General features: G+C 47.2%; 1 protein-coding gene across 2 annotated transcripts in view; it reads left to right on the plus strand.

Annotated features, from left to right (window-relative positions):
• The window catches only part of cita (citron rho-interacting serine/threonine kinase a), a 204,162-nt gene extending 201,934 nt beyond the window's left edge, over positions 1–2,228 (plus strand). For both annotated transcript variants that reach the window (XM_068005625.1, XM_068005626.1), the window contains 2 exons: positions 948–1,236; positions 1,341–2,228. In XM_068005625.1, the coding sequence (XP_067861726.1) occupies positions 948–1,236; positions 1,341–1,364 (313 nt within the window). In that variant the 3' untranslated portion in view covers positions 1,365–2,228. The remainder of the gene's footprint in view (positions 1–947; positions 1,237–1,340) is intronic.
• Positions 2,229–16,393: the final 14,165 nt, after the last annotated feature.

The raw sequence follows: 16,393 nt of genomic DNA on the forward strand, positions 1-16,393 counted from the left end.
CGCCAGGACTGTCTGGCACAAGGTTCGAACCCTGCACTTTCTGACTCAGAGAATGGGAATGCCACCACTAAGTCAAAGACTCGCTCCTTTTTGAAGGTTAGAAATTGTTATTCCTTGGGCAAGTAATGCTAGGTTGTTTATTTTGTGTAAAGTCTCTGAATAAGACCTAGGAATATCGCCTTTCCCACGTGCAAAACTGGGTAGGGCCTGAGACTAGTGGGATTGTCTTGGATGAGATCTGAAATCAAGGCTCAAATGGATATTTTAAAAATCCAATGGAGGAAAAGGAGGAAATCCTGAAGCTTCATTCAAATAATGAGGAGGATGCTACACTAAATGAGCAATTTAACATTATTTGTTGTTGGGATAGCAATTTTCACCTTTCAAAAAATGGTCACTTGCAGACTTTGCTTCCTTCTGTTCCCAGGACCTGTTGCCTAAACAAATAAGACTAGTACAATTTGAAATGGGACTGCATACTGCTTGGATGGGAAGCATTGTGTGCATCTTTCAGGAACTAAATGAAAATAGAGCCTAATCTGACAAGTTTGCATCCATTAATATCTCACTGATTTATATCAGGTTTATAAACGTGTCCTCTTATTACTCTTTTTTCCCCTCTCTCCCATCAACCAAATCCCAGAAAGTTGTGGTGCCAACATCAGGGCTGATCACATAGTACAATAGCAACTGTTACTCAGAGAGTAATGACGACTTCTGTCTAAAACGCCACTTTTTTTTCTATCCAGTTGTCAATTTCTTTTATGCATGAGTCAAGGTAGTTTACTTGGTGACTTAATCAGATTTTTTCATCACTGTAATCATTGAATCAGTCTGAAAACTTTAACCTATTGATACCCTGTATTAATGTATTGGCTTTCATGTTGTTGAAACTTGGAATTTTAGATGCCTGACCAGAATTCTTTTTCCTTCTATGTGACCATCAGCAGTCCTAACAAACGGGGCCTTCCCTCCTACAATGAGCACATGTCTAAGAAGTTGGCACCTTGCCCGAGAGAAAATTCACCTCAGGATTTGAACCGGTCCGTCAGATACAGAGAAGGCAGACAGGAGACGAGAAGGGACAAATCACCACGGAGAGGTTTGGAGAGGGAGAAATCTCCAGGCAGACCTTTGGAAACCAGCAGGGAGAGGTCACCGGGAAGGATGTTGGATGAAAACAGAGGGGGCGGCATGCGTTTACCTGCAGGACCCACAAGGACCCCAGTTAACAAGGTATCTTCCACATAATCCATTGTAATTTAGAATTAAGTATTTAAGTGCACTCATTAACCCTATTCCGTGAATGCTATTAACGCTAATCTGCTCATATTGAACAGACCTGGGACCAGTCTGCTGTGTGAGTCCAGCGCTATCTTACAGATGAAGAGGCATGTACTGAGCATGTGCATTCCATTCTTCCAACAGCAGGGAGAACGGCTCTCAGACTAAGGAGAATCTAACAAGCACATCCACGGGACAAACTCAAATTGTACGCACATTTGTTTGCTTTAGTCACCGAGGGAAGGGGGGCAGAAAGGGGGGGGATCAATTTTAATCTGTCTGCTGCTAACAAGCTACCTTATGACTGGCTAATGGGAATGAGGGTGATATCCTGTTTTTCTGTGAAAGATGATTCATTTGTGGCGGAAGGATATGCAATACTAAATGTACAAAACAGGAGAGAATTCCCTACGTCTTGTAACATCACTCACCTTGAAAGCAGAGCCTTTGAATCCTCTCCAGTGAAGGTTCGGCTGTACTTCCTGGGTGTAGATGGAGGATCGGTATGCAGGTTTGACCCAGTAATGGGGATTGGTTACATAATTGTACACAGTTCATTACTTGAATTTTATACAGTGGTTATGAAGGGAATCTGAACATGAAACTGCAGCTGGACTGAATATATATTTTGTAATAATCTATAGCCCTTTGCTATTTAATCTTTTTTCTCTGCTGTCCTGCACTGCTGCTTTGTCCTGGATGTACAGACATTCATTCAAATACAATTTATTGCAGACTTTTGTAGTTTGTTTCACTGACCTGTATTGAAAATTTCCCAGTTCTAAAGTGTGTTCCTATTTTTGTGATATTACTGTTTTTTCCTCTTTGTATTCTGTCACTTGTGAATATGCGATGCGTGAGAACAAGGTTTTGAGTCATGTTTCTGGTGACTCATTTTCCAAGAGAATGCTTAATTAAATTCAACAGTAATTTGCATATCTTTACATAGCAAGTGTCTGGTTTTACTTTATTTTCAGAGCAGAAGCAGGAATAATATACAGTGCCTTCTGTATTTGCATGAATTACGGTAGCATAGTGGTTATGTTACTGGACCAGTAATCCAGAGGCCTGGACTAATAATCCGGAGTCATGAGTTCAAATCCCGCCGCGGCAGCTGGGGAATTTAAATTAAATTAATTAAATAAAATCTGGAATTAAAATACTAGTATCAGTAATGGTGGCCATGAAACTACCGGATTGTCGTAAAAACCCATCTGGTTCACTAATGTCCTTTAGGGAAGGAAACCTGCCGTCTTTACCCGGTCTGGCCTATGTGTGAGTCCAGACCCACAGCAATGTGGTTGATTCTTAAATGACCTCTGAAATGGCCTAGCAAGCCACTCAGTTGTACAATCTCGCTAAAAAAAGTCATAATAAGAATAAAACCAGATGGACCACCAGGCATCGGACACGACAAAGGCAAACCAAGCCCAGTCGACCCTGCAAAGTACTCCTCACTAACATATGGGGACTTGTGCCAAAATTGGGAGAGCTGTCCCACAGACTAGTCAAGCAACAGCCTGACATGGCCATACTCACAGAATCATACATTTCAGCCAACGTTCCAGACTCTTCCATCACCATCCCTGGGTATGTCCTGTCCCACCGGCAGGACAGACCGACCAGAGGTGGCGGTACAGTGATATACAGTCAGGAGGGAGTGGCCCTGGGAGTCCTCAACATTGACTCCTGACCCCATGAAATCTCATGGCATAAGGTCAAACATGGGCAAGGAAACCTCCTGCTTATTACCACCTACTGTCCTCCCTCAGCTGATTAATCAGTCCTCCTCCATGTTGAACACCACTTGGAGGAAGCACTGAGGGTAGCAAGGGCACAGAATATACGCTTGGTGGGAGACTTCAATGTCCATCACCAAGAGTGGCTCGGTAACACCACTACTGGCCAAGTCCTGAAGGACATAGCTGCCAGACTGGGCCTGTGGCAGGTGGAGAGCGAACCAACACGAGGGAAAAACTTACTTGACCTCGTCCTCACCGATCTACCTGTCACAAATGCATCTGTCCATGACAGTATTGGTAGGAGTGACCACCGCACAGTCCTCGTGGAGACGAAGTCCCGTCTTCACACTGAGGACACCATCCAACGTGTTGTGTGGCACTATCACCGTGCTAAATGGGATCGATTCAAAACAGGTCTAGCAGCTCAAAACTGATCATCCATGAGGTGCTGTGGCCCATCAGCAGCAACAGAATTGTATTCCAGCACAATCTGTAACCTCATGGCCCAGCATATTCCTCACTCTACCATTACCAACAAACCAGGGGATCAACCCTGGCTCAATGAGAAGTGTAGAAGAGCATACCAGGAGCAGCACCAGGCGTACCTAAAAATGAAGTGCCAACTTGGTGAAGCTACAACTCAGGACTACATGCATGCTAAACAGCACAAGCAACATGCTATAGACAGAGCTAAGCGATTCCACAACCAACAGATCAGATCAAAGCTCTGCAGTCCTGCCACATCCAGTCGTGAATGGTGGTGCACAATTAAACAACTAACGGGAGAAGGAGGCTCTGTAAACATCCCAATCCTCAATGATGGCGGAATCCAACACGTGAGTGCAAAAGACAAGGCTGAAGCATTTGCAACCATCTTCAGCCAGAGTGCCGAGTGGATGATCCATCTCAGCCTCCTCCCGATATCCCCACCATCACAGAAGCCAGTCTTCAGCCAATTCGATTCACTCCACGTGATATCAAGAAACGGCTGAGTGCACTGGATACAGCAAAGGCTATGGGCCCTGACAACATCCCGGTTGTAGTGCTGAAGACTTGTGCTCCAGAACTAGCCGCGCCTCTAGCCAAACTGTTCCAGCACAGCTACAACACTGGCATCTACCCGACAATGTGGAAAATTGCATAGGTATGTCCTGTCCACAAAAAGCAGGACAAATCCAATCCGGCCAATTACTTCCCCATCAGTCTACTCTCAATCATCAGCAAAGTGATAGAAGGTGTCATCGACAGTGCTATCAAGCGGCACTTACTCACCAATAACCTGCTCACCGATGCTCAGTTTGGGTTCTGCCAGGACCACTGAGCTCCAGACCTCATTACAGCCTTGGTTTAAACATGGACAAAAGAGCTGAATTCCAGAGGTGAGGTGAGAGTGACTGTCCTTGAGATCAATGCAGCATTTGACTGAGTGTGGCACCAAGGAGCCCTGGTAAAATTGAAGTCAATGGAAATCAGGGGGAAAACTCTCCAGTGGCTGGAGTCATACCTAGCACAAAGGAAGATGGTTGTGGTTGTTGGAGGCCAAGCATCTCAGCCCCAGGGCATTGCGGCAGGAGTTCCTCAGGGCAGTGTCCTCGGCCCAACCATCTTCAGCTGCTTCATCAATGACCTTCCCTCCATCATAAGGTCAGAAATGGGGATGTTCGCTGATGATTGCACAGTGTTCGATTCCATTCGCAACCCCTCAAATAATGAAGCAGTCCAAGCCCGCATGCAGCAAGGCTTGGACAACATCCAGGCTTGGGCTGATAAGTGGCAAGTAACATTCGTGCCGGACAAGTGCCAGGCAATGTCCATCTCCAACAAGAGAGAGTCTAACCATCTCCCCTTGACATTCAACGGCATTACCATCGCCGAATCCACCACCATCAACATCCTGGGGGTCACCATTGACCAGAAACTTAACTGGACCAGCCATATAAATACTGTGCCTACGAGAGCAGGTCAGAGGCTGGGTATTCTGTGGCGAGTGACTCACCTCCTGAAGGGATTCGCAAAATTTCACATGTTCCCCCCACCCCGAAGATTTATTGGAGTTATTAAAGAAACCCTGGTGTGACTGTTTTAAAAAATCCAAGGTCTCTCAAAATGGCTGCAGTCAGACACATGGCCGAGGACCGGCAGATTTGAAATTGCATTCTCAACAACTCGGCAGGCTTCGTGTCTCAGACAGGTTTCTTTGAACAATGCTGTGGAGATGCCGGTGATGGACATTTTAAACAATGCAGCTGCATTCTAGCCCTGAGGCAAGCTATCAACATGGCCGGCCAACACATCAAAATTCGAGCAGGAAGTGATCGCAGGACAAAAGGTGAACCATCAAGGTACATTCGGAACAATGGTAAAGCAGTTAGCGAACAGATCGATACAGGAAATGGCCATTAATGTAAATGGGCCAGAGATGGGGTCCTTTGTCTTACGTTTCGTGCTTAAATCAAACAATGAAGCAAGCTGATAAGGTATGAAAAAAACCTGTTACCAAGAGGGTATAACTGGGGCTGCCCAGTATCTCTCTCTAGCTGCTCTCTTCGCCTGGTGGCCGGGGTCCTGCTGCTCACTAGCTCAGACTTGAGAAGGAAGGCCATCCAGAAAAATCTCGCAAACGCAGCAGGAGGCCAGGCCTTTTTCATCTGTTTCACCGGTGAGCATTAATTTTCTGGCCGCCACAAGACAACCTAGCATAAGTGTAAGGTTGGGGGTTAAGGGATATTGCTTAACTTGTGATTTTAGAATTTTCCCTCGATGTGTCCGTTTCTTTCAACCCGATAAGTGTAAGACTGTATTACATCCATAGCGATTTCTTTATCTTCTGTATTATACTGTTTACCTTGTAGTTTTAGTTTTCTTATTAATAAACATTGGTTTTCCTTGTACCAATCCACTGGTCTGTTTGTCTGTCTTTGTTACCACTCGATAAGTCCTCAGCTCAGAATCAGGAAGGGGTAAGCGATTCGCAACCGCACTGCGGGCAGGGCAGCTCAGGAAAACATAACTGGCTGACCTATTATAAGCCCGAGAAACAGTAAAAAAGAAACCCCTTACAGAAATGGCGAGCCAGCCAGGAGCTGAGGCGAAAGTGTGTAACAAGACAGACAGTGGTGTGGAGGAGGAATCCGCAATGGAGATAAGGTTGTCTGCCTATGTGTGCGGCAAGGTAAATATCGCGAAAAAGTGGGTGGGCGATATGTTAAAGGCCGAGCGTCCCATAGATGCAGCCATCCAGTGGACAGCAAGTAAACAGTATAAGAAAGGTATTGAGAAGGCGGTCTGGCTCTTGTGTTTTAAAAAGCAGGTCTTGGTACTAGACCGTGCTGTAGCAGTACAAGCAGCCAAGATTAAACAGTTGACCCTAGAGCTGCAGGAAAAGACAGCAGCGGAAGAGAAAGGGGTAGCGGCGCTCCAGGCAATAAGCCAAGAAAGGGCGCAGATGGCAAGGGACCACCAGGCAAAGGTAGAACGCCTGGAATACCAGATCGCTGAGCTCAAAAGTAGCGCTAGAGGTAGAATGGAACACCTGGAATACCAGGTCAGAGAGGCGAGAGGCAGTGAGGCTAGGTTAATGGATAAGATCCACAGCCTCACGCAAGAATTAAAAGAGCAGGAGGAGAAAGTAGGCGAGGTGAAGGCAGCATATAAGCTGGCCTGCGCCCAGGGGTTTGAGGACGCAGATCATCGCCCCTGCAGGCAAGAAATAGAACGTTTGGGCATGGCCTTAGCGAGGGCGAAGGGCATGGTATGCCTCCTTAGCCCGAAGGCGGGCCAGTTGGATTTTACCGGCAACCCAAGCAGGGAAGTCCCACAGGCAGCTCCCAGAACGACACTGGTTAGGGAACCAGAGGCTTCACGGCCATCACCCATAGCCCCGAGTTTTCAGGAGGTCTGGCAGCAAGGTGGGGTGGAGGATGAAGCATTAGGGGAGACCCAGCAAGCCCTGGTAGATAGACCGGGACCAGTGTACTCCCTCCGACAAAGGAGGTACAGCCCGCCCGCCGATGACGAGGACCTAGGGGTCATCCAGAACCAGTTTGTAGTGCCGCATGGCACCCCACAGCTCAGGGCCATGGTTAGCCATATCCCTAAGCTTACAGTGGAGGGAGACCCCTCTCTACACTTCCGTGAGATAGAGCAGGCAGCGTGCGTTAATGACTGCGATGAAGCAGAACAAGCAAAAATGCTGCTGTTTTCTCTGGGGGGTGACCTCCTCCAAACCTTATCAGATGAGTGCAAAAGGGGGCAGAAAGATTACGAGGAGTTAAGGGATGAGGTATTGGAGGCCATGGGACTAAATGATGGGAGTCCGTTCGCCCGGGTGGGAAGAACGGTACAGCTCCCTGGGGAGTCCCCACAGGCTTTCGCAGACAGGCTGTGGCCAGTCTACCGGAGCCCATGCCCGGGAATGCCAGGGCGGGCATTCCTGAACAGAGATCAATTGGCCCACTGGCTCCGCTGTCTCATGACAAACTGCCTGCCCCAAATTCGAACACGAGCTGCGGCTTGGTTTGACCCCCGTAGCCCCCAGACCACCGAGGAAACGGTGATCCGCCAGCTCACGATAGCATTTAAAAATATCAGGGGTATCGAGACGCCCCAACCCAAGGGGAAAGTCCACGAGGTTAAATCAGGGGCCCAGCATAAAAGGGAATGGCACCAGGAAGGGAATCGTCCCGCCCAGGCTAAGTTAAACTGCTATGGGTGCGGGAAGGATGGCCACGGGCGCAAAGATTGTAAAAACCCCTGGAAGGATACCAAGGGAAAGAATCCCACCGCCCCAGCCCAAAAGGCAGCGACGGGGGAGGCAGAGACAGGAATTGCCCCCGCTGCCATGGAGTCATTTTTTGAGGCCATGCGATCTTTTATGGCCAGCCAGGGAAGAATAGCAGCCACTACCGGTGTGGTAGCTCCCTCAGCCCCCCCTGACGATGCCCCGCTATGACTAGAGAAGAAAGCGCAGATCGGTCAGCAGGAGGTGAAATTCCTGGGCCTGACCGTCCGCGCAGGGGAAAGAGCCATAGACAAGGCCAGGAGGGAAGCGGTCCAAGAGCTACCAGTTCCCAGTACTGTGGAGGTGAAAAAGCAGGCAGCTGGGATCCAACCCGAGGTTAGAAATCCCCAGCTCCCAGCAGCTCCCAGCTCACAGGCAGTACCTGCAGGTGTAGTCACATGCATCAGGGGAGGAGTCACCCAGACCCCTGTCCAAACCATTCCCCCTCTCTTCTGGGACTCAGGAGGGGAGGAGGAGGAGCCCGAGGCAGGTAGCCCCGCCCCCGACCCAGGTTTTGAACCTGGAGAGGAAGACTCTCAGCAACAGGCAGCAGGCAGCGAAGGGTTGCCTGTCCCCAGCTCAGACTTGGGAAGGGAGGAGCCACAGGGGAAAAGCCCCCAGCCAGCGAGGGCTGCGACCCACAGCAAGGGTCCGCTCGCCAGGGTAGCCCCACCAACAGCACTTCCTAGGAGGTCCCCTCGGACACCCCAGCCTAGGAAGGCATGGTCGCCGGCTCCCCAGTTTAAAAGGGCTACCTCCCGTGCTAAAGTTAAGTCGAAAGACAAAGGTCCTCAGCCAGCAGTCGCGGGCTGTGAGGGACCGGAAGTAAAGGTCAGTACAGCCACGCCGCAGGGAGCAGCCTGCAGCAGTCCTGACAGAATTTGAGCTGGCCGCTCGGAGACGGGCGGCGGATGTATATAACTTTAGCAGTTAAGTTTGTAGTTTTAAGTTAAGATGTATAGGTTTATTATAAGGTGTGGAACCGTAATGTAATTTTAAGATGGAACCGTTCCAGTATTGTCTACGTGAGCCGAGGTCGAGGGACCCGCTCACACTTCACCCGAGCCAGGCAGCCTATATGGGGCCCGGCCAGATGTTAAATTTTATCAGTTTGATTTTTCAGATGGTGACAGAACCAGACTATACACCCACGAGCTTTTGGACGGGATTGGGAGACAAAGAAGGGGTGTTTTTAACGATGTCTTAACTGGTTTTAACACGGGGTCTTCTGTCATCAACAGCTTAGATGACATCGAGCTGCAGACCCAGATTAATGGTTTAAAAATGCAATTAAAGACAGGGTGGAGAACATTGGTGTCATTCAGGGGGGTGCACACGTTCGTTTCACAGCGGTCCCGCCCTACGTCATAAAGTGGGAGCATGGTATGACGGGTACTGACCTCTCGGGGTGCCAGAGCCGGGGATCACACATAATCCTGTGTCCCCAGCACTTGAACGCCTATTCAAAACCGCAGTGCGGGTTCAGAGCTGCTGACGCGAAGCCTATAAACTGCACCATGGTAGCCATGGCACAAGGCCATGTTCCCCCACAGGTGGCGTATATAGGAGGTGGGACATATTGCATCACCACAGCAGCGTCTCACTACCAGCATGGTCAGCACAGCTGGTGTGCGGTGAGTGACAGCAGTTTCTGCTTTAAACCCGAGGCAGAAGTTCAAGTGGCACAGATACGAATTGTCCCCATCCCTGAACCATCCACTGTTCACCTCACTGTGAAAGAGAATTTCACCAACCTCCAAAAGTATGTAGCCCACTTTGGCTATCAGATCCCCCCTCTCCCAGAACACCTCGTTAAATTATTAAAAGCAGTAGGGGTGTCCCAAAAACACTTTTACACGCTGGAACAGAAGACTGTCCAGATCGGGGCCGATATTCTGAATATTACGACCCCACCCTGGTGGGACATCTTTGAGAATATAGAGGTCCCCTCCTGGATTCGTCTGGCATTACACGTGCTAGTAATCTGTCAGCTCGGGATCGTCCTCTACCTGGTTTGCGTCCAGTGTAGGAATAGGGGTCTCGAGGTAGTAGTTAGAACACAAAGGGTATGGAAGGACCAGTATGCTCGGGTAGACGAAACACCCGCGTGAGTTCGGGGACGCATCCCTTGCGAGTGATGGCAGCCTGTTTCATTATTTTAATAAAGATGGTCCCTTCCGTTTGTTGTTTTCAATAAAGTAATGTTTACGTTTTGATGTTATTTTGAATAAAGTTTGTTCATTGTTGTGTTGTATAGTATGCGAAATACTGTTTCATCCCAAGTGGTGCAGGGGTATTTGGACCCCTCCGTGCTGGGATTGTTGTAATTCAACCTTGTTTTCTATCCGAATGCCTGCCATACACTGGGGTTCTCTCCAAGTAAGGGAATGTATGTGTCGAGGGATTAGGGATAGGTAAATAAAGGGGAAGGTTGTTTGCGACGGTCAGAAATCTTTGCTCACCTTGCATGGACACTTCAAGCAAGTTTAAGTATCCACAGGGGGGAGTGAAGGGATTCGCAAAATTTCACATGTTCCCCCCACCCTGAAGATTTATTGGAGTTATTAAAGAAACCCTGGTGTGACTGTTTTAAAAAATCCAAGGTCTCTCAAAATGGCTGCAGTCAGACACATGGCCGAGGACCGGCAGATTTGAAATTGCATTCTCAACAACTCGGCAGGCTTCGTGTCTCAGACAGGTTTCTTTAAACAATGCAGCTGCATTCTAGCCCTGAGGCAAGCTATCAACATGGCCGGCCAACACATCAAAATTCGAGCAGGAAGTGATCGCAGGACAAAAGGTGAACCATCAAGGTACATTTGGAACAATGGTAAAGCAGTTAGCGAACAGATCGATACAGGAAATGGCCATTAATGTAAATGGGCCAGAGATGGGGTCCTTTGTCTTACGTTTCGTGCTTAAATCAAACAATGAAGCAAGCTGATAAGGTATGAAAAAAACCTGTTACCAAGAGGGTATAACTGGGGCTGCCCAGTATCTCTCTCTAGCTGCTCTCTTCGCCTGGTGGCCGGGGTCCTGCTGCTCACTAGCTCAGACTTGAGAAGGAAGGCCATCCAGAAAAACCTCGCAAATGCAGCAGGAGGCCAGGCCTTTTTCATCTGTTTCACCGGTGAGCATTAATTTTCTGGCCGCCACAAGACAACCTAGCATAAGTGTAAGGTTGGGGGTTAAGGGATATTGCTAAACTTGTGATTTTAGAATTTTCCCTCGATGTGTCCGTTTCTTTCAATCCGATAAGTGTAAGACTGTATTACATCCATAGCGATTTCTTTATCTTCTGTATTATACTGTTTACCTTGTAGTTTTAGTTTTCTTATTAATAAACATTGGTTTTCCTTGTACCAATCCACTGGTCTGTTTGTCTGTCTTTGTTACCACTCGATAAGTCCTCAGCTCAGAATCGCAACCGCACTGCGGGCAGGGCAGCTCAGGAAAACATAACTGGCTGACCTATTATAAGCCCGAGAAACAGTAAAAAAGAAACCCCTTACATCCTGACTCCCCAAAGCCTTTCCACCATCTACAAGGCACAAGTCAGGAGTGTGATGGAATATTCTCCACTTGCTTGGATGAGTGCAGCTCCAACAACACTCAAGAAGCTCGACACCATCCAAGATAAAGCAGCCCGCTTGATTGGCACCCCATCCACCACCCTAAACATTCACTCCCTTCACCACCGGCGCACTGTGGCTGCAGTGTGTACCATCCACAGGATGCACTGCAGCAACTCGCCAAGGCTTCTTCGACAGCACCTCCCAAACCCGCGACCTCTACCACCTAGAAGGACAAGAGCAGCAGGCACATGGGAACAACACCACCTGCACGTTCCCCTCCAAGTCGCACACCATCCCAACTTGGAAATATATCGCCGTTCCTTCATTGTCGCTGGGTCAAAATCCTGGAACTCCCTTCCTAACAGCACTGTGGGAGAACCGTCACCACACGGACTGCAGCGGTTCAAGAAGGCGGCTCACCACCATCTTCTCGAGGGCAATTGGGGATGGGCAATAAATGCTGGCCTCGCCAGCAACGCCCACATCCCATGAACGAAAAAAAAAACAAGAGAGAGTCTAACCACCTCCCCTTGACATTCAACAGCATTACCATCGCCGAATCCCCCACCATCAATGTCCTGGGGGTCACCATTGACCAGAAACTGAACTGGACCAGCCATATAAATACTGTGGCTACAAGAGCAGGTCAGAGGCTGAGTATTCTGCGGCGAGTGACTCACCTCCTGACTCCCCAAAGCCTTTCCACCATCTGCAAGGCACAAGTCAGGAGTGTGATGGAATACTCTCCACTTGCTTGGATGAGTGCAGCTCCAACAACACTCAAGAAGCTCGACACCATCCAGGACAAAGCAGCCCGCTTGATTGGCACCCCATCCACCACCCTAAACATTCACTCCCTTCACCACAGGATGCACTGCAGCAACTCACCAAGACTTCTTCGACAGCACCTCCCAAACCCGCGACCTCTACCACCTAGAAGGACAAGAGCAGCAGGTACATGGGGACACCACCACCTGCATGTTCCTCTCCAAGTCACACACCATCCTGACTTGGAAATATATCGCCGTTCCTTCATCATTGCAGGGTCAAAATCCTGGAACTCCCTTCCTAACAGCACTGTGGGAGAACCTTCACCATACGGACTGCAGCGGTTCAAGAAGGCGGCTCACCACCACCTTCTCAAGGGCAAATAGGGATGGGCAATAAATGCTGACCTCGCCAGCGACGCCCACATCCCATGAACGAATAAAAAAAATGAATTGGGTTGTTCCTGACTGAAATGTAAATTAAAAGAAAAAAACTGCAGCTGCTGGGAATCTGAAACAAAAAAAATGGAAATGTTGGAGACACTCAGTCGGTCAGGCAGCATCTGTGGAGAGAACATACAAATTCGATCCTCACTACTGTTCTGATGAAGAGCCCACATTTGAAATGTTCATTTGTCTGTCCTGTCTGCAGATGCTGACTGACCTGCTGAATCCTTCCAGCATCTTCTGTTTTTGTTTCAGGCTGAAATGGTGTTATTTTAAAAGGCTACTTGATCAGGAATGCACTTAAATTTTTAAAAATTAGTTAAGAACTAGAGAGATGAGCCCTAATGGGCCAACTGGCCTTTAAAGTCCTTGACTTTATGATTAGGAGGCAGGAGATGCAAGGGAATTTTCAGGAGAGGTTGGAGACACTAAAATCCAGGAATCCCGCTCTGAAGTTGGGACAGCTAGACAGGATTGAAATTGACCTGCAAAATTTTTACAATTGAGAAGAACACTTTCAAACTGTCTGTGTTGGTGTCTAGATTGTAATGTGGTGGGGGGGGGGGTTCTGCCTCTTTCCTCCATGCAGACACTGGTTGCAGTTGTCATTTCATTCCACTTGCCCCTGGGGAGGTGAGTATACAGCCCCATCCAAGATATGCATAGACACATGTTGATGCAGCCCACATCTCCATGGGGTTTGCCAGGACTCTGAGCTGAAGGACTTGGGGAGCCTTGGTGAATCTAGTTCAGCTTCATGGTTATATGGGCTGTGACCTGCAACAAGCTACTAATAGTCTCTTTGATTGCCTCCCTCCCCAAGAAACACTGAGTGGATTCAACCATAATTGGTAAATCCAATACTCTAACTACATGGGCATACCCGAACCAGGCTGGGATAACCCTGCCAGCCACCAGGATGAAGGCAAGCAACTTCCTGGAAGATGCCTGCACGGTAGAAGGAAATAACGATAAGGTTTGAAACCACAGGGTCAGATTCTTCATAAATTTGATTTGCTTCATTTAATAATACCTAAATAACTGACATAAAAAATACAAACAAAGCACTCAGGTTCATTTCTGGAGAAATAGAATTGAAAAGCAGAGAAGTTAAGTTAAACTTGTATGGAACCTTGGCTAGACCACATTTAGCATACCATGCACAATTCTGGTCTTCATATTACAAAAAGGATATAGAGGCACTGGAGAAAATACTTACAAGGATGATACCAGAACTGAGAAGTTATAACTATCAGGAAAGACTGAACAGGCTGGGACACTTTTCTCCAGAAAAGAGAAGGTTGAAGTGTGACCTAATAGAGCTTTTTAAAATTATGAATGGGTTTCATAGGGTAGACATAGAGAGAATGTTTGCACTTGTGGGAGAATCCAAAACTAGAGGTTATAAATATAAGGTAGTCATTAATAAATCCAAAAAGGAATTCAGAAGAAACTTCTTTACCCAGAGAGTGGTTGAGGCCAATAGCATAGATGCATTTAAGGGGAAACTAGATGACTACATGAGGGAGAAAGGAATAGAAGGATATGTTGATAGTTAGGTGAAGAGGAGTGGGAGGAGGCTTGTGTGGAGCTTAAATACCGGCATGGACCAGTTGGGCCGAATGGCCTGTTTCTGTGCTGTACATTCTATGTAATCCTTTTTGAGGATTGTGGAAATGCTACAATATGTCTGCTCTATAACTCCACAACGATGATGCACAGTTTTCTCCTAAGAGAAAAGGCCTCCAAATTGATGGAATGCCTTTGTGTGCATTTTGGATGTATACTGGCTCAAACAATTCCATTTATCATTTTACAAACCCCATTTCTTAAACTATAATTGTCACCATGTTCAAGACCCTTTGGTAAATTTTAATAAATGCTCACACAGTGACCAAATCAAAACTTGGATGTATTTTGGTACAGAGTACACCAGTGTACCATATAAACCTAGATTCCACCTATCCGTTAAGTGTGTCTGCCAGCACATAGGAACAGGAGTAGGCCATTTAGCCCCTTGAGCCTATGCCGCCATTCAATTAAATCATGGCTGATCTGTATCCTAACTCCGTTCACCCACCTTGATCTCTGATTTAAAATTACTAATTGAGCTAACATTTACTGCTTTTGTGGGAGAGAGTTCCACACTTCTACCACCCTTTGCATGAAGAAGTTTTTCCTAACTTCTCTCCTGAATGGCCTGGCTCTGATTTTAAGGTTATGTCCCCTTGTCCTAGACTCCCCCACCAGCGGAAAAAGTTTCTCTCTACCCTATCAATTCCTTTCAAAATCCTAAAAACCTCAATCAAATCACCCCTTAACCTTCTACATTCCAGGGAATACAAGCCTAGTTTATGTAATCTCTCCTCATAATCTAACCCTTGGAGCCCTGGTAACATTCTCATGGCATAGGATATGCTAAATCACATTGAGTTACAAAAACAAAATTTCTCTTATTGCAAGTGTGCTTCATGTCTGCAGAACATCTGACCATGTGGGAGACACCTGAAGGAAATCTGCAAGGAATAGATGAGACTCTGGTCAGTATTTTTAAAGACTCCTCCAATCCTCCAGCACAACCCATGTATTTATGAATAGGGACTCCTGATACTCAAAAGGAAAGAGCTGACCCGATTCCCAAGTGGGTAACGGCAGCACCTGGTTCAGCACTAGACGATACAGGTCAGAAGATCCCACCTTCTACTCCTAGTCTTTGTTGAGTTTTGCTGATTTCAGCTAGGGCAGTATTGGGGTGCCAACTTTGGACTTGGTTCCACTGAGCTGGGGAGGTGGGGAAAAAAAGTCAGACTTCCTGGGCCTGATTTGCTATCTGATGGTGCACATGAGCAGATGTTTGATGAGGACAGGGCCAGGCTTGGCTGTGTTGTTCCATGTAGTTGAATAACTTTCTGGCACTTGCAAATTTCCTTTCTCGGCTTACGTGTGAAGAATGACTTCTAGAATGAAGTACTGGAGGGCTGCCAACTCCCATGGAGTCGTATCCCAGTGCGAATCCGTATCTTGAGGACAAGAGAGAAGAAAATGACTAAGCTTTAAACAAAATTTCCAGCCTCCCTCCAGGAATCGGTTAGGTTAGATACACAAGAACATCAAACATTTAGGGTTGTGAATCTTTGGAATTCTCTACCCAGAGGGCTGTGGATGCTCAGTCACTGAGTATATTCAAAACTGAGATCAATGAATATTTGGACTCTAAGGGAATCAAGGGATATGGGAATCGGGCAGGAAAGTGCAGTTGAGGTCGAAGATCAGCCATGATCTGATTGAATGGCAGATCTGGCTCACAGGCCATATGGCCTACTCCTGCTCCTATTTCTTGTGTTCTTATGTTCTTAATTTGCCTGTGTGAATTTTTGATTCTTTCCCAAGTGCCTAAGGTATTGACACAAGTCAGCACTAGGCAACCAAGCCTCAAGAATTCCAAGCTGTCCTTTTCAGGATAACCAAATGAAAGAAATGCTATGTTTAGTTAAGTCATATGGTAACCCCAAGATGGCCATATAAAAAGCAAATAATGCAACTAAAAATAAACCAGCATTCGTGTACATAGGGCTACGGTGCAATTTGGCATTTCACACTCCGCAGAATGTTTCCCAGCTGCAATGTGGTTATATGGTATACCCTACACCATCTCCGTCAAAACAAAGTGCTCCATGGTTCAGTTAACATGCCAGCACCAAAATCTGTCAACGGCTTTATATGCTGTGAAAAGTGTAATAGGCTGCTCACGAATGCTGATATCAGGTTCTTTATGATGCTTGCCTAAATATGATGAAT

Source organism: Heptranchias perlo, chromosome 25 (assembly GCF_035084215.1).
Source record: "Heptranchias perlo isolate sHepPer1 chromosome 25, sHepPer1.hap1, whole genome shotgun sequence".
In the NCBI taxonomy this organism is placed as follows: domain Eukaryota; kingdom Metazoa; phylum Chordata; class Chondrichthyes; order Hexanchiformes; family Hexanchidae; genus Heptranchias; species Heptranchias perlo.